Source organism: Rhamphochromis sp. 'chilingali' (genome assembly GCF_963969265.1).
Source record: "Rhamphochromis sp. 'chilingali' genome assembly, chromosome: 11".
Taxonomy (NCBI): domain Eukaryota; kingdom Metazoa; phylum Chordata; class Actinopteri; order Cichliformes; family Cichlidae; genus Rhamphochromis; species Rhamphochromis sp. 'chilingali'.
Window position 1 is genome coordinate 26976744 of NC_137938.1, and position 23936 is coordinate 27000679.

The 23936-nt window shown below is 41.0% G+C and overlaps 1 protein-coding gene across 1 annotated transcript; it reads left to right on the forward strand.

Annotated features, from left to right (window-relative positions):
- Nucleotides 1-11113: 11113 nt before the first annotated feature.
- cited4b (Cbp/p300-interacting transactivator, with Glu/Asp-rich carboxy-terminal domain, 4b) lies at nucleotides 11114-16191 on the forward strand. The gene is made up of 2 exons (XM_080895512.1): nucleotides 11114-11318; nucleotides 12264-16191. Exons 1-2 carry the CDS (start codon nucleotides 11313-11315, stop codon nucleotides 13026-13028), a joined length of 771 nt encoding a protein of 256 aa, XP_080751638.1. The 5' UTR covers nucleotides 11114-11312; the 3' UTR covers nucleotides 13029-16191.
- The last annotated feature ends 7745 nt before the right edge of the window (nucleotides 16192-23936 follow it).

The window sequence follows — 23936 nt, forward strand, 5'->3', positions numbered from 1 at the left end:
ATTGTGTAATATCTATAATAGTAAGCAATCCCAATTACTCAGAGCATGACATTCAGCTTCCTCAAATTTAGACACTAGTTTAAGAACTATTACATGTAAACACACTTGAAACACTTAATTGCAAATTCAGTTCAGACTCTTGTCTTGCTCATGGAGCCATTTCCTGCCCCTTTTTGTGCCACTGATTTTAGTCACGTGACATTCTTGCTGTTAGAACAGGAAATAAACACACTGGCACTCCGATGTTACTCAATGTCCCAGATTACCCAAATTCACCCTCAACGTTGTTGTGTTGACCTGTGTTGATCCTTGCTGGTGATATTTGCTATATACTAAGGATAAAGTCATTTTACCTTATATAAGAATGCAGTTAGCTTATTATATGGCACTAGCTTCTTTGAAAGCTTTGAAAAAGCCAACTCGGTACGGTTACTGCTGCAATAGTGAGTTTGTGCTGTTTATTTTGTTTTTGGTTGTTTTTAAAATTGCATCAACCTCCAATGTTTCACATGGAGATTACAGGGAGTATGGGCCTCATTAGAACCCAGGTCACGCTGGTTCAGCATCTGGAGAAATCCATAGCTCAGTAGATTCTGCTGGGTCTATTAGTGGTTGGTAAGTTATAACTTGACATTTAATAAATAGCCGGTTCCAAGAATGACAGGCCAGCACAAATTCAAATCTACTAAAACTGACCTCAAAAGCCAATTTACAATCCACTGAGAGATTCACTTGGAATTAAATTATGCATCTTTCTGTTCTGCTTTGACTGTGACTGTATAACTTATACCTAATTTAAAAATGTACAATGCACACTTTACCAATCATAAAAGAAAATGTGTGTCTTACATTGGATGGATGTTATGAATGTTTGAAGGTGGCATTTTGGTTTTTATTGCACATCTTCTGTTTTTGATTCATGGTTTCAAACAGTAATATCCAGGGATGAGCCCAGAGTGGATCTTGGATAAGCCTCTCGCCCTTGGCTTAGGTCCCCACCCCCATCTCACTAGTGCTCTCTCTCTCACTCTCTATCTATCATTCTCTCTCTCTCTCTCTCTCTCTCTCTGAAACACACACATGCAAGAACTCCAAAAGCACTACAGACACTCTTTGCCAATTTAATAAAGAGAGACTTTGTCATGCGTATCTCCCCCACAGCTTCCTGGCCAGAGTGACAACAGTGTGGGTGAGTGGAAAAACAGGAAGAGGACAGGCGGACTATAGGCAGCACTAGTGGGCAGAGGACTGGTGTGTGTGTGTGTGTGTATCTCTGCTAAAGCTTTGCGCATATGTGTTAACCCACTAAGACATGTGCTCACCAGGACATTGCTCAACATTTCGAGGTAATCATGGTGCACACAGATAGGCTTCTCAATCAGGAAGGACAACTTGTTGTTTCCTGATGGGGACATCTTGCTGTCAGCGCCCGTGCAGGATAGTGATATGGTTCTACCATTAACAGACCTCATGATGGGAAGACCAATGGACAAAGGCCACGGGGTTGGGGGGACTTCAGCCAGGCAGAGAGCTTTTTAGAGAACTCAAAAATGCATGATTTGTGTTTTCTTGGTAGTACAGCGTGACACTTGTCCAGGTCACCCTCGTAAATGAGATTTCAAATCTCAATAGGTCTTTCCTAGTTAAATAAAGTAATCATTTAAACTTGAATGTTACCTCTGGAGGATGCATGTCTCTGAGAATGTACAGATCCCTCAACTATTATCAAATAGACTTTAAGTGCAACACTGTGCCTTTTAGAAATTGGTTGCACTTTTGCCACCACCCCTGAGACTGGAGGTAGCTCATTCTCCCTTGTTTTTAGCAGCTAAACAGTGCACCACTGTAATTCTGCAATATGTTTCCTATTCACTTTCCCTCCTAATTATTTTCTGCTGTCAGTGATGTTGTAACCAACTGCTTGAATACTAACTGGGTGTCCAAACAGATTTCTGCTGTGAGTGAGTCATTTGGTAAATATAGGGAATGACAGCACTGACTTTCAATTTGGGCTCAGCTGTTTAGCAGTCTAGTTGGAACACACAAACACATGGACATGATGACAGGCGCACACGCACGCACACAGCTGTCAGTGGTTTGGGTGTTCAGACAAGATATTTGAATTCTGCAGTGCATACATGTAGGAGATGAAATTGCAGCAGGCTAACATGGCGTGACATGGAGCCTTGCTTTGAAAATAGGTCATTTCATAGGTCGTACAGTGTTTGCACTGCCTCAAGTGTTATTGCAGCAATGTATCAGCGGATGAAACCTGCTTTCGCTCGACAGTTATGGAGGCTCCACAGATGGTAAAGAGAAAAATGAAATTATGCCCCAAACAATCCATATTTTTACTGTCCACAAAGGTTAGTGACTAGTGTTTTTGTTTGAGTTGCAGTCAAAACCGTCACATAGCTTGCTGTCATATTTATACCTTGAGATTTATTTTGGAGAAGTGAATAAAGCCCACCTCCAATCCCCCTGTCTGACGTAAATACATGTCTGTTTACTGTGGAGGTGTGTGAGAAAGATACAGACAGAAAGGCCACAAGTATCTGTGCACGCAAGTGTGCACAGTCTTCCCCTGTGTGCGCCTTGTTTGTTTGTGGAGGGGAAAAGTGTCAATGGGTGCTTTAGCCCCACCGCAAACCTGACTCCTCATGACATCTGTGAGTCAATTAGCTGACTGAAGAGAAAACATCCCTGCCCCCTCTATCCCACACCCTCCCTTCCTTCTGTGTATCCCTTCCTCCACCAAAGAACTCTAACCAACCAGCCTTCCAGTGTAGGTAGCATAGCAGCTCCTGTCTGCCCTGGCTGGTGGGAGGCACTGGGGGAGGGGTGCTACTCAGGGCTTGGGTTATGAGGGTGGTGGGGGGTGATGAGGTTGGATGTCAAGAATGTGGCTCATGGTCTGCTCTTTTGTGTGCTTTGTGCAAGATGAATAGGCCTATGGCAGGCTGGGGTACAAGCTAGCCAGAGTTCCCTGTTGGCTTGTGTTTTAGAAAAGCCTGAAGGCCCTGGCCTGGCCTCTTGAAACAAGACAGACAGATAATAAGAGCTGCTGGGTGAACAACTTAAATCCCCACTATTTAGATGTAACTATTTCAAAGTATTTCCTACATGGCTCATTCTTGTCTCAATATTGCATATAGCTTCATTATATCCCTCTCTTCTCCTCTGTGCATGTCTATCTCTCTGGCCATGCCTCCCAGAGCCCCCTATCAGGATAGTTATTGTTTGCTAAGCTGGTGTGGGGCTCTTCTTTTTTGTGCCTGGTGCATCCCATATTCCCGTCCCCACTCGTCCCCAACGCCCTCCACGTCCTCAGGCTACTGCTATGGAAATATGCTTCAGTCACATTGCTAATTATTTAAGAGTCGTCACCTCATTAACAGTGCTGGGAGATAATGAATGATTAATAGGTCATTCTTCACATCATCACTGTGTTCTCCCAGTGTCTCCCACTCCTTTTTTCCCTTCCATAATAGCTATGTGTTTTACAGATTGTGCTGGCTCTTGTTGTTCATTTATCCTCTATCCCTCTACTGTACATGCGCATGTGTTCCTAGAGGTAACTGGAAACGTCAGCAGTGGCTGTGAGGCAGGAAGCGTGGTGAAGAGGACATAATTAGTGTTTGGTACAACAATGATCCCTAAGGCTAGTAAGTACCGAAGAATGATGTAGGCTGGAAATGCAGACAGAGCCGGTGTTGTGGTGATGGCTGTAAATGACTGACATTGCCATTTCCTGGTACCATGAAACTGACTTCCCTCATATTTGCATAGGTTGTGTGAAGCAATCATTGGAGAGTTTGCTAACATGATTATTAAGCTGGGTATTCTCAACTATAGACATTAAGGTTTTGCAGTGGTACCTTAGATCAATGTTTGTCTCAGTGCATTCCAAAGTAGTCGGCCTAGCTTTAATCAAATTAGATTTTTCTGTGACGCAGTAATTGCTGTTTTATTATGTTGCTCATGTTACATAATTTCAATTATCTGTACAATGGATAGAAGAATAAAAAAGTAATCAAGCGTGTCCTTTCCCCGTGTATATGCTCTACAGTTAGCTGACTTAATTTCCTGTGGTGGGGGCAGGGAAATACTGAAACTTATTTTTTTTTTATTTGTGGAGATATCAACATAAATGTTTTATTTAATTTTTATCGCAAAAAGCGAGACAATAACATGATATCAGAAACACCTATCTCCTGGTGCTAACAACAACATACAGCTAACACACAGCTAGTGGCCTGTACAGGAACCCCAGACCTAGAATGAGCTGAGTTTATGCCAAGCAGCCAAAACCTAATTTTCAAAGGGTAATATGTGCAGTGACGCTTGCAACACAGGAGCCTCCATTTCTACTTGTACTCATTTCTACAGTAGAATCTATCCAGCCATGACATTTTTTTCTCTGGTAAGTGTGCTCTGGGGTGGTTTTCACCAACTTTTCTGCCACCTTTTCAATAAATAATAAAAGAAGGATGTTTTGTGCCCTGTTGCAAAATACTGAAAAAGTAATGTGCGATGAAAGGTGTTGTGAATTACTTTCTATGGGGAATAAATAAATAATGCAATATATTTTTTAAAAATACATTACTTATATCTAATATCTTTTTTGGTTTTTACTTTCTCAGTTAGCAGTTTTGCCTGGCCACATCCTGTGTCTTAAGGCCACTCTAGGCGTTGTCATATGAATTGTAATTCGACTACATGTAAAAGTGAAAGGAGTCATACATTTTCCTAATGTTGAAACTTTCAGTGAGCTGTGAAAAGCTTGTTGGCACAGAGAGGAGTGGCATTAGAGATTGGAGGATAATGGCAAATAGGGATAAACATGCACATCTTTGGATGTTCTCTCCTCTAAAGCAAACAAAGTGGTGGATTTGAATTTCATAAAGCTTCGCCTTTTTGTGTGACTGAAATCACGATCAATCATTCTTGCTGGAGGTGCTGGCATGCATGATTTAATCAGGAAAAAGGCACGACTTAGTGATGTCCAGGAATAGAATCTAGACAAACAATGGAAAAAGAAATGTATGCATGATACAGGATGTTTCATTTCCATTTCTTCACCTAGTTATACTGGCATCATTCCTCTTTTTTTCCATGTTTAATATGTTAACACCCTCATTGGCTAACCAGGCACTCTGTGGTTGGTCATACTGGTCAGAACACTATAAAAATTTCAACATGTTAATCTCTCTGTTGGGATGTTGAGAGCTACCTTAGATACACTGCAAGACAAGATGTGACATAAAAACCACTGTCATGACACCCATTTTTGCCATAATCAGGGTAAACTTCAATTTGAACCCAGTATAGTAGCTGTGTGAGAAATAACAAGGGCTTTCACACATGTTCACACCCCACTTTACTGTCACTCCACTAAAATAAATTCTAAAATAAATGTGGCATGATTTTCTGTTCTAGAAATGAGCAATTTCTGGAATCCCCCTTCCTCCTCCACCTTTCTGACTTTAGAAGAGCTGCTTACAACAATTTCTGGAGCTTTCCAAAAACAACACCAACAAGCATGGTTACTTGAAGCAATGATTTTGAAACACTATGAATGCATTCCTGTGGAGACTGTGTGCACCATTAATGTTGAAAGAGGCTCTGAATAGCCTAAAGCATTTTCGCCTTCCAATTTGGCTGGACAGCAGTTGCGTATAGTTTGGAAACCGACTTTGATTATGTGGCCACGTAGACGAAATTTGTATTTTCTTAAAGCAATCAGTATGACACAAACAGAGCAGAAAGGAAACCCTGGCTGCTCTGAAATATAATCATTTAACTTCACAGGGAGCAGTTACAAAAGTTGTTGGAAAGCCCCCCCCCTTGCCAAATCCTTACTTTCACTCATGCCTCTCACCCCCACTTGTGACTGCAGGCCCATGAATGCAGTTACCAGTCGCCCCCCCACCCCCCCACCGCAAGGTCTCGTATCCACTTCTTCACTATTTGTTTGAGTCCGACCCTCCCCCACTCCTTATCCGTTAGCCTTGACTCAGGCTTATTACCCTCTCTCAGCTGCTTGGCTGAACAGTGACTGTTGATTAGTGGTTGAGATGGAGAAGGAAGCCTTCAGAGTATTTATAGAGACTCACTCATTTACCAGAACAATAACAACCCTCCCCCACAGCAAGTGAAAGAGAGCAAGAGAGACAGGGAGAGAGAGCAAGAGAGAAACTGACAAACTGATTTTTTGGTTTCACATCTCATGGGAAATAAACATAACAGGACACACTTTGTCCCATTGAATGAAGTGGCAGTGCATTAATGTTATAGAGTTGCGGCCAAGGTATCTATGCCTTGAAACTGTAAGCTAACTGTAGACTGAAATGGGATAATAGAGTGTACACTTCATAGATTATTGATGGCTTTACTCTGAATCTAGAGCAAAAGCTTCTGGGGTGTTTTAAAAGTATAATATCCATTTACATTTTATGTCTTTGGCAATTACGTTAGTCCTGATGCTCTTCAGTGTGCACAACTGTAAATGCTGAAGTCCATATATACAATGTCCTTAAACACCTATGGTAATTGTTTCAATTTAATTTTTTAGAACACATAAAGTGAATACCTGTTTTATGTCAGGGTTGGACAGTTACAAGACTGTACTGTATGACAAGAAGGGTTCCTAAGAAATGTAATGGTGCACATGAAACACGTTTATTTAAAGGATATGAGAGCATTTCCTGATTGCTCAGTGACATATGGTAGTGTTATGTAAACTACAGATACAAGCCTCTATACAACGCTTAGACAGCCAGTCAATCCTGGCAGAGACACTGCAGGGAGGATTAGTCAGGTAGGCAGGATTGACTCAGCTGGTTTCAGATCTGAAGCTATTACTTGATGGTGACAGAGATTAAAGATGACTTAGGTGAGTGGTTCAGCATCCACTGGCAGATGACTACTGCAGCTTGACGAGAAGGCTCTTCTAGTTCTTCATAAGCCATTACAAGTTACTTATTTAAGCCAGCAAAACCTAAGAAATGTAGCTTCTTTAGAGTCTGTTTCTCTAGTTACCTGTCTGCATTTAAAATGAGTAATATTATGGTTTACTCAGAGGGTGTGGTGTAAAGCATTGCAAGTATACACTTCTACATTTATTGGGTTTACTATTCGAAATTGAGATACTGCACGCAAACTGTGCAGTCTGCATGCAGTGCTCACGTTCAGCTGACAAAGATGAAGAACATGTACCATATATTCGTATCCATCTGGATTTCCAGACAACCAGAAAATAACCTCCCTAACCTTAATCAAATGAGTCGGAAATTGTTTGGGGTTAAAGCAATGACAAGGCTTGTGGCAATGGCAAAACCTATTTAGGGACTATCTTGCCTAACAAAAGGATATGCTGAATCACTGTCAGAGGAATATCTTGTCCCATCATTTCCTTGTTCACATGTTGTTGGTGTGGTTTCTTTTTCCATAGAAAGCCTTTAGAACCAAAGACAAAGTTGGTACCCAGTGCAGCACTTAGCAGGAAATTCCTCTGTGTAGTGCCACTGCTTCAAAGACGGTTGGAGCAAAGGCACCCGTGGAGGTTCAGGAGGAATGAACACTGGCTTCTGCAGTCAGTCTGTAGGCTCCCTTGAAGACGCACGGATGGCACGGATATGGCAGCTTTTCTCTCATCTTGCTGGCCAGCTTCATAACAGCTACAAAGTTTGCTTGAATTGGCGCAGTCACGTGAGCCAGTGGAAATTACATGCAGAGTGCCTAGGCAGATGATGCCTAGAAATAGAGCAGAGTCTCTTGGAAGACAGCTTTCCCAAGTCAATAAAGTACCAGCTTTGTGCCACTCAAAAATATGTGACTTTTACATGTTCCTTACGACTTAATTGAGACTAGACAGCACATTTCGAGAAACAGCTGTTTTTTGTTCTCTCTCAAGCTGCATCATGGATTGTTTCACAATTTCATGCTTAGAATTCTTCAACAATGAAACATGTTGCCTATTTTTATAACTGATTATGCACAAGCACTGAACGACTGGACGGTTCTCATTTAATTACTATGCTCACAAGCAATGCAATACAATGGATGCCGATATTGTCATCAGTGCATGTAGAAAGACCGTTTGAAATGCACAGGAAGAATATTAAAGTCATATGATTACATCGATATGTTTGTGTGTGTGGGTTTGCTTTCTTTCTTTCTTTCTGTCATACTTTTATCTAAACAAAAAGAAAAAGTTAAAAAGATAAATGTCATCAACGGTGGTAAGGATGAGGAATATAACAAATGGAGTTTGGGTTAAGTGAAGCAGTGAAGTGAAGTTAAGTGAACAGTGACATTTTCATGATTTTTCTTCTGTACACCACTTCCGTTAAAGGGGTTTAACACAAAATATGACAATAACAATTTAGAAATTACAGACTTTTTTGTTGCTTGGTAGCTGTATGGATGATGTCAAGTAAAAAAGATTTATTAGAGAGATGCAGAAACTTGGACAAAGCACCTTTGAAGCATCTAGCTGATTCAAGTAAACTCTTGAGGAGGTGGACATGTCGTTGAAGGAATTCCTTCATAAATGTAATCACGAAGATGCAAACCACCAGTAACAATGAGTGAGATTTCACTAGAAAACTATACCAGCATTGGACAAATTAAGCTGAATAACTGGTACCAGATTGGAAGACAGTAGAGAGAAACAGAAAGAGCTCATATGTACCACATCACCTGGCATGGGTAGCTACCTGCCAATAGAAGTGAGTCACTGTTTACTGATGAAGCGATAGCTGAAAGAAGCAGCATGGTAAATTATGAAGCACATGGGGCTATATTTCTGCTCAGATTCAGTCAATGACCTACAACATATAGAAAAGCATCCCAAAAGCTTCCTAAGGCAAATAAAATGAATGTTACAGTTCGTCAGCACAACTGGACTTCCTTTTCAATTGCTAAAGCCAAAGTAATGGCAGAAAACACCACAAACAAGCAGAAGCTAGATAAGAATATCAATTGATGAAAGTAGCATTTATTAATGTCCATGAGTTCCGAATTTCAGCCATCACGTACTGCATTTGAGAGCATTTGAATCCATGTACTATGCTATTTTTATATCTTGATATATTGCTTTTTGGGTCAGGAAAAACAGAGTAACTATGTAAAAATGCCTGTGATTCCAAAATTGGTTAGTGCAATATTTCTGAAAGTCTACATTTCACTTACATTTTGAATGCCTCGTTTCAGACCCACTACGGTGGTGCACAGAGGTAACATTATGAAAATTGTCTTATTGTCCAAATGGATTCCACCTTACCTCATGAAATGTGGTGTACAAACATTCAGTTTATTTCACTGCTTCAGACACAGCCAGCCTGTAGACAGTCTATGCAATGTGACTCAACAATGGTAAGGGTCTTAGGTCAACTGCTACAACAAAGCTTGTGTAGGTCAGGCAGAGCTGTGGACAGTCTTCTGACATGTTGAGTCAATGAGGAATGTTGAGGCCATTTGTGGGGGAGCTTATCAAAGCTTGAAGAAGCACATTTTGATTGGTTGAGAATAGGTGAATACACAACTTTCTGTTGAAATATGACTAATTCTCTAAGCTGTTTGAGGGTGGAACCTGTGTGTGATCATTTTATCCTGTAACTGCAGCATTTCTAATACATATTTTAGTGTGGGACAGGGGTGTGTCTAACTTACAGCCTATTGCTCATACAAACACAGTCACGTTAACCCTCTCTCTTCCTGTTTTTCACTGAAAGGCAGTCACAGGCAGTTACGCTCGCACGTAAGCATAAAAATTAGAAAGTGGCCTAAGGTAAGGTGTGTCACGGTTCCCTCCCCAAAATCATGAACCAATCAGGAAGATGTACATAAATAAACACACTCAGTATGCAGGAAAAACAGTGTGGAAGGGGCACAATACAAGTAGATCCTCAACATTCTTACAATAACGCAAGCAGCAATCACATAATTACAATGTGTATATCTTCCATTGCAATCCTGGTTGATTGGGATTTCATGCAAATATCTTGAATTTTAAACAGAGGCAGTGATGTGATTGGTGAACTGCAGAGAGTCTGGACACATTATCTGTGCTCTCTAATGCAATTACACCATACTTTCTCTGGGAAAATCACAATAGAAACTTGATTCTTGTGTTGATTCTATACTTTACTCAGATTGGCTGACTGGGCGAGTGAGTTTAACAGAAAGCGCTCACACCTGGGAGTGGTTCATTTACATTAGCTTAAAGTTGCTGGACAATGTCAAACAATGACAAATGCCTTGCCAGTGGTTGGCCATTTATAGATGAATTCCCTGGACAATGGGTTGGCTCTCCCTCCCAAAGTGGCTGCATTCAAATGTAATTGCAGGAAAGAGTTTGTCGTCCTGGAGTGGCCAATCAAGAGATGTGTGCATCTAAAGAGTGAATGCACATGCACCCAAACACAAACAGGCAGAAATTCCCACACGTGCAGCGCATCGAGCAGTAGTTACGTTGCCGCTACAGCCTGAGAATAGCACACAGTCTACATTCCTCCGCCCTCCCTCACTGAAGCCAACACACAGCAAACTATGGCTCACATGGACCAACAGAGATCTCGGTGATCTTGGAGATGAAGTGTACGTGCAGAAAAGCTGAGTGCATAGTTTTTCCACACCAATGTGATGTTTGACGTACTGCCTTAGTGTGTCCATGCTCATGCATTTATGCATAAATACAGACAAAATCTATCTATCTATCTATCTATCTATCTATCTATCTATCTATCTATCTATCTATCTATCTATCTATCTATCTATCTATCTATCTATCTATCTATCTATCTATCTATCTATCTATCTATCTATCTATCCCTTGTCACTCTAGTATTTTATTCGCCTTTTGCAAGCACAGCAGGAAATTTAAACCTGCTTTGATGACAAATAAGATGTCTAAATAATCTTTCAAAAAGAAACTGTGGGGAGGAGGGTATTTAAATTGGCTACTGTGTCACAACTCTCCAACTGCCCCCTTTTTTTCTACGCCCATGCACAATTATATTAAGTAGGGCCAATAGGAACAAAGAAGAGGCAGGACCGAGGCTCCACCTCTCCCCGACTGCCTTCCTCTGAGCTTTTTAGATGTACATAATCCCTGAGTTGACCCAGAAAATAGGCAGTCGTTTCAAGATCTGATGCGGCAGTCTTTGTGCACACCGTCCCCGCTTGAGCATGAAGCGTAACCCTGTGGAATACACGCTGTAATTCAGAGGAGCTACGATTACAAGAGGAAAACTGTTCAAAAAGCCGGAGCTGAAGAAAAGTCGCGCAACTTTGTGGAAACGTAGTGAATGCGGGTAAGTGATTTTTTTTATCGGATTTATTTGTTGGGGAAATTGGTGTTTTAGTCTGTGGTGGTCTTGGGGGCTGCTGCTGCTGCTGCTGCTCCATTGTTTGCATTCCCTTGTTTCAAAGTCGAGATTACGAAAATGAATAACACTAGGCTAGAGTGTGGAGGATATTATCAGAGACTAACATTTAAACAAACGAATCGCCGTAATTGGTGGAAATCGGGAGCCTCTGTTTAATTTTATACCTTGTTAGAATTATGGTGATTCAGCTGTTGGGGAGATGTTGCATGATGTCAGTGTTCTTTGTTGCAACCTTACGTGCGTAAAATGTAACAGATTTTTCTGCCTCAGCTGTCATGCAACATATATAGGATTTTAAACTGTGCATTACGCGATGCACGCATTTTGCCTCTGTTTTGCCGATCCCGTCATGGATGAATTATCTGGCTTTAAAATGTACCCAAACAGTGTACGTTAACCTGTAATTTCAACCTGGGCGTTCATTCCTTGGCACAAAGAGAGAGCAGGTTTTAGGAAGACTAAACACACCAGTATTTCTCTCAGTATTAGCCAGTGGGCAAAACAACCTTGCAGATTTTTTATTTATTTATTCCACCGGAATCGATTTCGGTGGTTTAACTCGAGGTGGAATCGTGACATTGTAAGGAAGCGTGTATCTTTGTTTCTTTTCAATGAAGGTGAAGAGCGTGGTGACTGTAAAAGAAGTCAGTATTTATATAGAGACTCCGGTTTGGACTACACAGCCAAGTAAAACCTAAAACATGGTGACATTATTTCTGTTGTTGTTTTAACCAGTTTGATACTGGTTTAAATGGGTGGCTAGCTTTGCACATTCCATATTGCTTGGTGTTCTCCTAAATTTTCTTAGTGCTTTGAAACACCTTGCCTGCCCCTTACTTTGTTCTAACAGTGTCTCCTCTCTGTCCATAGACAGGAGGCATGGCAGATCATCTGATGATGCCCATGAATCACAACTCAGCGGGTGCCAGTCTCCACGGTTACAGGATGGGTATGAATAGCGGCCTACAGGCAGGACCCCAGCAGCATGCCAACCAGCAGGGCATGAGGGTGCTGCCCAGTGGCCAGATGATGCACTATGGTGCCACTCAGGCCAACATGGAGACCGCCATGAGGCAGCGACAGGGCATGGTGGCTGGACCCATGAATGGACAGCTGAATGGGGCCCAGATGGGTCACCATCAAATGACCTCTGGTCACATGATGTATAATGGCCAGCCCCAGCAGCAACAACAACATCATCCGCAACAGCAGCACCACATGCATCCGCAACAGCACCAACAGCAGGCCCAGCATATGCAGCAGCAACAGCAACAACAGTTCATGAATGGAGGATTAACTTCTCAGCAGCTAATGGCCAGCATGCAACTGCAGAAACTCAACACCCAGTACCATGGACATCCGCTGGGTCCTATGGGTGGGAACCACATGGGGCCCACAGCCCAGTACCGCATGAGCCCAGCTCAGCTGGCTAACATGCAGCACATGGCTAGCCCGGCACTAGCCTTGAATGGCATGGATGCGGATATGATTGACGAAGATGTCCTGACTTCACTGGTCATGGAGCTGGGCTTGGACCGAGTCCAGGAGCTGCCAGAACTCTTCCTGGGCCAGAATGAATTTGATTTCATCTCGGACTTTGTCAGCAAACAGCAGCCAAGCACTGTTAGTTGCTGAGAGGACCTTATTTGCAGTTGCGCAAAAATGGAGACAGAAGAGTGAGAATTGTTCAGAACAGACGAAGAGCGTTCATTTCCTCACTTTTTATTTTGTGAGCACCTCTCCGTATGACTATACCACAATGCTGTTCAGGGTGCACAAAGGAGAACTCTGGGTATTTGCGTTGAATGCACAGGGCATGCGTCTTGTGCACTTGTGGCCAGAGGGTGGATGGCTTTAGGGCCCACTTCTCCTATTTCCTGGACATGAATGTAATAAAGAAATGCTGAAGTTCTTAAAAGCCACTCTGAACAATGCTATGACACTATGTAGCCTCCCAAGCCTGGACTCCAAGACAGTTTACCAGTTTAAAAAGTGTATTTATTTATTCCTATCTGAGAAACCTGATATAAAGAACAACCAGCTTCTCCATTTTGGGATTGAAGTGGTTTAATGATCTTTTTCTGAACGTAGGTTGGGGGCGGAAAATAAAATTAGTTTTCTGCAATTTTTATTTTTTTCCCAACTCTATGTGGCATAGTCTTGAAATAAGCTCTGATGCCAGTGTCATCTAAAAGAGCATGGGTTTTTATTTTTTAAATTACAGAAGTAAAGTGTTGTTTCATTACAATGGGAGTTTCATCCAAACTTAAAAATGGTTCACTTTTCATGAAGTGCTGCCTTTTTTAGATGTGATGTTCTGAAAAATCTACTGCTTGTACTGTATGAAGCTGTATAACTCCAACATGTCCACACTGTTGTGTTCTATTGGAGATGTAGAACCGCCTTAATCACGCAGATTCTTATTTATTGGTTGTTTATATTGTCCCCTTTTTGTGGTCGAGATGGGGGGGTGGGATGGTCTTTGTGAAAGGGGTTTCAAGGATCAATAAAAATGGCCTGGATAGATGTGTGGCCTGCTTTTCCATTCATTGCATAGCTCTTCCCTCAGGCAGTGCTTAGGTTAACCTCTGGGTGAATCCTCGGTTTTCTTTCAAATCTGAGAAGGAATGTTTTAAAAAATACATTATTTGTGCAGTTTGAGGTGGATATCTGGTCCAGATCTCCTGAGTTTACAGTTTAATTTACCTTTTCATAGCTAAAACTAAGTATCACTGATAAGACCATGATTGACATGGTGATAACTGCAGTGACTTTCAATGACCAATGACATTGAGCATTTTTCTCCCCTTGGTGATTAAGTAAAATAAGTGTTTAGATGACATTAAAGGTGTTTGACAACACATCCAGTCATAGGGTGGTGTGCATTCAGCTTACAATGCTGAATCCAATTCTTTCTATTCTTTGTGTAGAGTACTTAAGTTATTTTTGATCGTGTTTTAACTGACTTTATGCGCATAAACTGTAATTCAGAAATGGTGCCGTCCATAGAGGGTGGTCAAAGAAACTGACAATTGACTGTAAACAGTAACCAAACAAATTCAAAACAGCCCCTCTCTAGTCAGGGCCACTGCCTGTTGGAGGAGTAAAACAATTTTCCTAATATAATTGCATTCATTATAAAAATGAGGGTAAAGAGATTCTCTGCGGTGTCTGAGTTTGTTGAATTGTTTTGTGCCTCCGGGCTATGAAAATGCTTGATTGAGGTCATGTTGGGAATGTCACCACCACAGTTAGCTCTTCACATTGTCAACAAAGGCATCTTTAGTGGCATCATCAGTAACAAGGATGGGAAATGAGAGCATGGTTGCAAAAATAGTGTTAGCTGATTGCTCAATTTTGAAGTCTGTGCAGCTCTTCAAACAGCCACCTCTGTTCAGTTGTCCAATTGTGTTAAAGGCCAACAAGCTCAATTTGAAGCATGGTATAATGGATGGGCCAAGCTGAAATATCTTGGCCTAAATGCAGGGCATGTTTTAAATAACAAAGACTTGCTTAAGGGTGCATGTGTGTATGTGTAGATTTTCTTGGCTTGACACTAACATGAGAACAGCTCATAAGTAGGCCAACAGCCTTGGCACAGTGCTTAGTAACGGTTGCAGGTCCTTTTGCCCAGTGCCAATCTGGTGAGATGGTCTTCTGGTGTGTGTGGCACATGGGGCATGTTGGCACACTGTCAGAACTCAGAACTGTCTCTTCTTATATCTCATAATTGTACGTTGCACTGCGAGCTTCTTGTTCAGCCCCAATTAAATGCAGAGGGTTTTTTTTTTTCTTGATTGCAACTCCATAGACGAGTGGCTAACTACGCAAAACAGCCCTGTTTGCTCTCTGAATCCCTTGTTATGACTGCCGCCTGCCTCACGGAGGCCAGTCTAGACGCAGGCTAAGCAGGGTGGGACACATGGAGACGTTTACTGTTAACTTCTGTTTTTCTTGCTCTCTCGTTTTCAGCCCACCCACAGCAACTGCTTCAGCACAACAGTCTTCCTGTGGCAGCTTGCTGTTTTCTCAATATAAGTCACAGACCAAAAGCCACATTCTAAGACGTGCAGACAGGCAAATTGAAAGAGACAAAAGATAAGAAGAGAGAGAGAAATTGTAAGGATCTCTTGAGTTTACAATTAGAAATTAGGTGGAGGGATTTTTTTTTCGTGTTTTTTGCTTTTGCTCTCGGGGATTTCTTAGCTGGATTTTCCCACATAACTTTTATGATTCCAGTTAAAAGGAATAAACTAAAAAAAAAAAAACCACACATCATGCAAAATACTTTACGTTCCTCTCTTCAGATCTCCATGTCTGCATTAAGTACTGTCTAGTTTTCTCTTTCCAGGCTGTGGTCCAGCTGGTGCCAAGCCTAAGCTCATGTTAATCTTTGGCCCTAGTGCCAGTGACGGATAGGTGGTCATTTGCTGTTGTCACGCATGGCCAGGTCTTCACATGCACGCACGTGCGCATCATCCGCACACAACCTGATCAAACAGGCTAACAGGGCTACCTACGTATCAGTGTGGAGCAATGGGAAAATAAAGGTTTTATGTCTCATCTCTGGTCATTGTGATCCTTAAAACGTCATCTGTGTTGTCGGATTATGTTGGAGTACTTGTGCAAATGCGGGTAGTGAGAAACATTCATAAAATGTAAAAGCAATGGCAAAGCATTTTTCCTCTTCAGTTTTAATTTTGAAATAAAAATTTTCCCACCAGTGCGAGAGATGTGAAGAAATGGCTGAAATGCACATTGAGAGAAACAAAACAGGATATTAACCTGAGATTCCCAGATGAATGGACGAGTTATTTATAATCACTAAGAAGACTGGTTCTGTCTCTGTGAATACTGTGTGATGGTGGCACATGCTTGAACTTGCCTGCTTTAACGAGAGTTTGGTGTTGTTTGGCATGCTTTGTGTTAACATTGTGTCTGCGTGCTGGCAGAGGGTAAATAAACAACGGCTCCCTTAGGGCAGGCTTCATACAGTGGCCATGTTGCTCAAGCCAAAGTTCCTGATTTTCTAGCTGAACGGTCACCTTGTGTCGCCACTTGACACGAAGTTTCATTGTGCACTGTCCTTCCCTGTACTTCCCTTGGCACAGCCAAAATATCATAGATACTGCAACGCAAAAGGCCATCTTAGGGTAGCTGCTAGCTGTTGCGCAATAAAGAAGCAACAAAACCGTTTTCCACATGAGGAGGAAAATCACATTGTCACACTGTTTTCTGGACACAACAGTCTAGCCAGTCAGCTTTCTACATGACTCATACTGACAAAGCTTTTAAAAGAACAGATGGGTAATACATTTAAGCAAAAAAGCAACATAAATTGTCCTAGTAAGGCGTTGATTCAGTATGTGACACTGATCGTACATGTCTCTGAAATTTCACTGGTGTAATGCTGTCCCATTTGTGATTTTGATGATGTTGAAGAGCTGCTTCTAACATGTCAGTCCAGCATCTCTCGCAGGCGTTTAATTGAGTTGAGATGCGCTAGCTGCAAAGGCCACAGTGTACAATTTGCAGTGACCTGTCTTTCTAAGTGAAAAAGTAAATTCAAACCATGTTTCAAAAAAAGAGCCATCGCAGTGTAGGAGTTGATAAATTCGCTTTTAATTTGTCATCTATATGTACCTTTTGTACCCTGTGCATACATCCTTCAGAGATAAATATCTAATTCTGGCATGTTGGGGCAGGTGAGACAGATGTTGCCTAGTGACTAGCAACTCCTCCTCCGACCCCCACCTCCCCAAATCTGGGGTTGAATGGCTTGCCAGCCCTTTGAAGTCAAAGGAGGGGGTGTAAATAATTTATTTTCCTGCGCGCAGCTGACACTTCTCAGCCAAGCCCGACTCAAACACATCAAGGTGTCCCAACAATGTCTAAAGGTGGTAAATATTTAGGGGTTGTGTGATTTACACAGTTGACCCAAACTGAGCAGTTGCTATTTCACAATTTTGTTAGAAAGTTAACTCATGTGTCAGTGTGCATAACGCAAAGCAGAACTTGAAATTTTTGTGCACTCCATTGTTCATTTTTTGTTGTTGTTTGTCTGGTAACTGCACAGATTAGACGTTAGTCAGCTATAGGTTTCAAACTCTAAGGTACTAACATTTAGAAGGCGCTGAAATGAAAGATCACAGGGACACTTATGTACCCTCATCTGAAACAAACCCTTTATGAGACTGTTAGATATATTGTACAGTGAGCTCTAATAATAGGGACGTAGCGTCGACGTTTTAAGCTGCTATTTGTTTATCATCAGTGGGTTATATAGTAACTTCTGTATTTGCAGGTTTATTTGACCTGTTTAGTGTCAACTGGGAAATTATTTGGGCCAGTCCAGGGGGGTTACAGATTCATATGATAGAATGGGTGAATGAGAGGGAAGCAGTCTAGTTCTGTACACAGTGTCTTTGTGAACAGGGCTTTAAGCCTGTGTGCTAATCTGTTGACAGTGGCAAGCACATGCTACCAAAGGCCGAGTAACAAGCCATAGGCTGTGGGTGGAATTACTGCAACAGAACAGTTGTTGTCCATCCCCTCATGTGTTATCCTGCTGGGGGAAATCCTCTGATAAAGTGTTAATTTTCACCTAGGCGACTGCTGTATCGATGCTGTTGTGCATTTGTGCTTTCTTTGCGCTCATCAGTAAGGTGATAAACAGATTTTGCCTTTGGATCTTCACCATCACAGGGTTCAGAGTGTATTACCCAGAGGTGTGGACTCGAGTCACATGACTTGGACTCGAGTCAGACTCGAGTCATTAATTTTATGACTTTAGACTTGACTTGAAAAAATGTTCTAAGACTTGTGACTTGACTTGGACTTTTACACCAATGACTTGGGACTTGAATTGGACTTGAACCGGTTTACTTGAAAAGACTTGATATTTTACCCCAAATATAAAATTTAACATGCATATTATATAGAGATTGAAAATGTGACGTCATTCACGGGTAGAACCGCAAAGGATTCTGGGAACTCGTGGCAAGCGGTACTAGCGCACGCAGGCTTTCAATTAAAATCAGTTATACAGCGATAAAAAGAAACACAAAAATGTCAAGAAGCTGTTGTATTATTAACTGCAATAGCCGGTCGCATGACAGCCACGGGAAGCCGACGGGTAAAGAGATCGGTTGTTATCGGATTACGTCATTGAAGAGAAATTGTTCGAGCCATGTTTCCGAAGTAACAAAGACGCGACTGGATTGCAGCCATTCAAAGACCAAATATAACGTCCCAGAACACTCCAGCTCACAGGTTAGTCTGCTCCAAGCATTTACACGAAGGTCAGTGTTTTTTAGTAGTTAATACGTCATTTTTCATAACATAATTGGTGATATAGGTTACAAGCAAGTCTGGCGCTGAACAGAAATTGTCGCGCTATGCTTCTTTGTTTATTGTGCATAAATAGTAAATTATCCTGACACAATATTGTGTTTCGCTTCTGTTATTATGGTACACTGATAAAAACATATACTTTTATTCACAGGATAAAACAGGTTTTTTGTATCACTAATTGCCCAGTACGATTACAGCATACAATGTTATTGTCACTGCTACATTTCTGTGATGCTACCAGAAATTATTTCCACTACTAATTAATTACCGTTGAGCTCAAAGGTCCTATTAATAAACGGTTAAGGAATGTGTATTTATGACGACAATTTGTGAGACTGGTAAACTTATGATACGTACGATGGTCTTTACTTTCTACACGGTGCATTTCAAGGTCCTGTACCCATCCGTCGGTAAACTGTACCTGGGCTTGTTGCAGTGACCTGAAGTTACTAAACTTCATGAGTGTATGCACTCACTCCAAGAACCGTATAATTATAAATATGCATATAAATATGCTAAGATGAGATAGCTGACTTCATCTAACTAGCAAATGTTGTCCAGGCTACGTTGGTGATACAGTTTTTTTTAATGTGTATGATATTTTTGTCATGCGATTTTAAAGCCAGTCCTACAACCGCATCCAAGAATAACATGCAGCTTATCTCAGAACTGTCGGTGAAAATTATTATTGGAGCTAGGTTTAATTGAGCTGCATTCTAAAGAGGTGCAATTTCACAATTTGTGTATATTTTCTAAGTTCACTATTTTGTCATGTGTTGAGAAAAACACAGATTTTAAAATTACATGGTCTAATATTTACATTTAGCATAACTGCAACATTATTTTTTCATTTTTTTTTTTTTTTAAAGACTCGAAAGGACTTGAAATTCAAAGTTTCAGACTTGTGACTTGACTCGGACTTTTACACCAGTGACTTGAGACTCGACTCTGACTTGCCTGACATTACTTGAGACTTGACTTGAGACTTGAGGATAAAGACTTGAGACTTACTTGAGACTTGCAAAACAATGACTTGGTCCCACCTCTGGTATTACCACAGAAGAAAGTCAGCGACCTTGAAGCCACAACCCACCCCCACCCCCGGCCGTACATAGACATGGATGGCAGTAAACAAAAAAAGGATATATTTTGGAAATATTTCCTGTGAGTCTGAGGTGTGAACCCATTTTCTTCTCTATCCATTATAAACTTGTTATATAATCCACAAGAAATGCTATTGTAAGACCGACCAGTCAAACATGGAAGTGTCTAATATTGCAGAATTTGTGCATTGTTGTGTGAAACCGAGGTGTTATATCCAGGAGTTAAAAGAATCAAAGAAATACAAGTACATTCTTCTAGAACTGAGGTCTTAGGGCTTTGAAGGCACAGCAGGACCCTCACCCTCACTGAAAGCACCTCAACTGACTGCCCAAATGCATGCTGGGAATTCTTCTATCAGATGGAGAGAAGGTGGTGGACCGAGCACCTTATTTTTGTTTTGTTTCTCTCCAGCTGTGCCCACACTTTGTTGCAAAGAGCAGCATGCCATGCTTGTTCGACAGAAAAGTTGGCATATCTGTGCCATAACGTGACACTCAAAGCAAAAATCTGAGAAAGCGTTTTTTTTTGTTCTCACAGTTATGACTGATCTGCAAGCCCACAAAACTTCCTTTCATGCATACCGAAACTCTCTCACTGCTCAGTGGCGTATGACTGTTAGCAATGACAGAAGAGTACTGAGGAGCTCAGCACGGCATTATTGGTAAACATCAACTGCAGGGTTTCCCCAAATACCACTTTAAGTCATACCAAAGAGGCAGCCACAGATGTTGGTTATTCACTATGATATTTAAAGTCTTCTGCCTGCTGCCCTAACAGAAAAACAACAATGGCACCTGAAAAAAAAAAAATCCCACAGCAGTGTTAAGAAGTAAAGTGAAAACTGACTTCACAGCCTTCATAAACACAACATGCAGCACACGGAGCTGTTATTTCTATAAATAGCGCTGGCTTCACGCACAACATATTGGCTAGTATAGCACACCGACAAGCACAAGCATCAGCCACAAGCTCTGAGCCTGTCACATGTGCCTGAGCATAACACACAAACAGCACAGACTCTGTGTCATATGCTTGCATGCACATGGAAATGTATTTTATCCTTCTTGATGTCACTTACCAGGGTGGGTTTGGTCACTGTTTTCAGTCTTATGTGATTTGCTTTCTTGTCTTTACTGGCAGGATGTGGTTAGACTTTTCTGTGTTCTGCTGTGTTGCTTTGGTAGAAGTAATTTTGTGCCCACGTGCCCATTAATCCAGTCAGTCTGACAGGAACAGTGACAGCAAAATTACCAGAAACAGAATGAACAATAGGTTGAAAAAAAATGGATAGATGAATGGATTGATGGATGGTCTTTAAGGTCACCTTTCACTAAAACATAATGTGTTTTGGTTAATGTTACTGATGTTTGACTTAAATTGTGCAGAATGATTTGCAGTCACAGGACAAAATAAAATATGTGTGCCACGCTTTTCAGCATATTTAAACAACTAAACAGTCGTGTCTGCAAAAAAGTCATCAAAGAAAAAACTCACAAGCAAAAAATAAGCACACATATTTTTTACACTTTCAAATTGTAAATTGGGAGCTCCAGATTGACTCCCAATGAATATATCCTCCTTTGGGGTCGACAGGTGGAAGCTATCTTATTTAAACCCTTTGACATGGAGGGTCTGATGTTTTCTCAGCTATTGAAGGGTGCACTGTCATGCCAAGATCTAAAGAGCTCTCTGGGGCCTTCAGACAAATGGTTGTGGATGTGTGTAACTCTGGTAAGGGATTTGAAAAGATTTCCACATTTTTGTGAAATAAGTAATTTCTCCGGAACGAACATCTTCTCCAAATAGATCTCAAACAACCGGCAGAGATTTTGATGTTAAAAGACGTTTCCAAGAACCCGGCCACAAGATCTTCATTTGCAACTGTAGAAGTCCATGCATGTACTATCAATAATACATGCACATATTTGAGCAGCATGTAAGGCAAACTAAGAAGGAAAAAAAACCCTTTGCTTTCCAAAAAGAACCGTATAACAAAGCCATGGTTTGCCAGTGAACATACTGGCAAAAACCAGGCCCATTGGAATAATGTGCTCTGGACAGTCTAATCAAAAGATTTAGCTGTTTGGCCACAGTAAAGGACATGTTTGGCAATGACCAAAGACAGCTTCTTTGGAAGAAGCTCCTCATGCCAACTGTGAAACGTGGCGATTGAAAAGTTATGATTTTGGTTTACTCCACAGTCTCTAATACTCGGCAGCTTGCAGTCATTGATTCAACTATGAAATTTGCATCATATCAAAGAGTGAAGCCATCTGTCCCAAAGTTTAAGTTGGAAGTGGACCTTACAACAAGATAACGATCCTTAATACACTGACAAATCTACAAGAGTGGTTCAAAAAAGAAGAAACGGAGGCTTACGGAATGACTTAATTAAAGCCCAGATTTGAATCCAACTGAAATGTTGTTGGGAAATCCAAAACACACAATGCATGTAAGAAAGAATGAAAAAACAAAAACAAACGTCTTGCAAGAGAAGGGAGTTTTGCATGGAAGAGTAAAAAATTGGAATTTGGTGGAATATTATGCAAGGAATCTTGCTACAGCGGACAAGGCAGCAGGATGGTGCAGTGGTTAATGCTGTTGACTCACAGCAAGGAGATTCCTGGCTTGAACCCAGCTGGGGTCTTTCTTTGAAGTTTTCATGTTCTTATGCATTTGGGGGTTTCCTCCAGGTACCAGGACTTCCCACAGCCAAAACACATATGTTTACATGTAATTGGTGGATTCAAATTGGTTGTGGCTGTGAGGCAGATGAAGTGTATGCGTGTACCTTGTAGTGTGCAGTGTGCTATAAATGCTGGTACATTTACAAGGGTGTAAATTTTTCCACAGACTGACATCTGCTAACATTTTTGTTTAGTAAAAGTTTGCAAAGCTATTATTGTGGCGTTAGAGCAGAACATGTTAAATCAAAGGTGATATATCGACCAGGATCAGATGTTTTCTTGTCTAAAAATATCAAAACAGCCATTTGTTTCCACATAAATGAATGCATGTTCAGAGTTTGACACAATTTAAAATTATTCTTCTGAATATTACTAATTGCTCTATGTCGACCCAAACAGGCTAAGTTTAAGGTGTGGACCTACAAGCATTAAAAGGCAACCCATGCAATCGTTATGTAGAAACCTGAAGCCTGCCTTGCACAAGCACTGATAATGACATTTCAGTGAACCAGGAGACACCACGTCCTTGTCAGTAAACCTTTTAAAATCAAAGGAGAAGGTACAGATGTCATAGTGATATTTGGCAACACACAAACTGCCATTCAACCGTTTTATTTCTTCATGACCAGATTGCTGCAATGTTCCTTTTATCAGATAATCAATCAGACCCCCCCCCCCCCCCCCCAAAAAAAAAAAAAACACAAAACAAACAAAACACAGCGTAGACTTTATATTGCTTAAAATGCAGCAGCAAATGATAACTCTGTTAGTTGAAGCCTGGACTAACTGCCCATTTGTTTTAGAATTACTGTCTCTTTACTGCTAGTGAGCAGCCTGACATCCTCAGGCAGGAAACAGTTCCCACTTCACCATAAAGGCAACAAAGCAACTGCAGAGCTCCTAAGTTTTGGGAACAACCTTTCTGAGGAAATTTGCTAAGTATCTTTTAATCTCTTTTAAACAATTATGGCTTCCTTTAAAATGTAACATTTTTATCCGAAACTGTTGAGTTTCTGTGTTATTTCTGAAGTTGCACTGTATTAAGGATTGTTATCATTTTCCTAGGAGTTAACACTTATGGTTTTTAATCTTCTTTTGATCTCCTTTTTTCCTGGAGAAATGACTATATTTGTGCATTTATTATTTGCTTTAGAAATAAAAATGAGTTTGTCTTTAAATACCCATAAGACATTTTTAAATACTGGAGGATTAATGAAATAACATGTACAAAAGGAAATGGTACTAACAAAGAAGAAACATATGAACATATAACAGAGGCAGCCATGTAAAATAGGCCTTACATGGTCTAAAAATATCACTGATATTATCATGCTGTCTAACAGATGGAGACATGCCCACCCATGGTAGTGCATGGCAGTGTCTCTAGGAGAGACGTAAG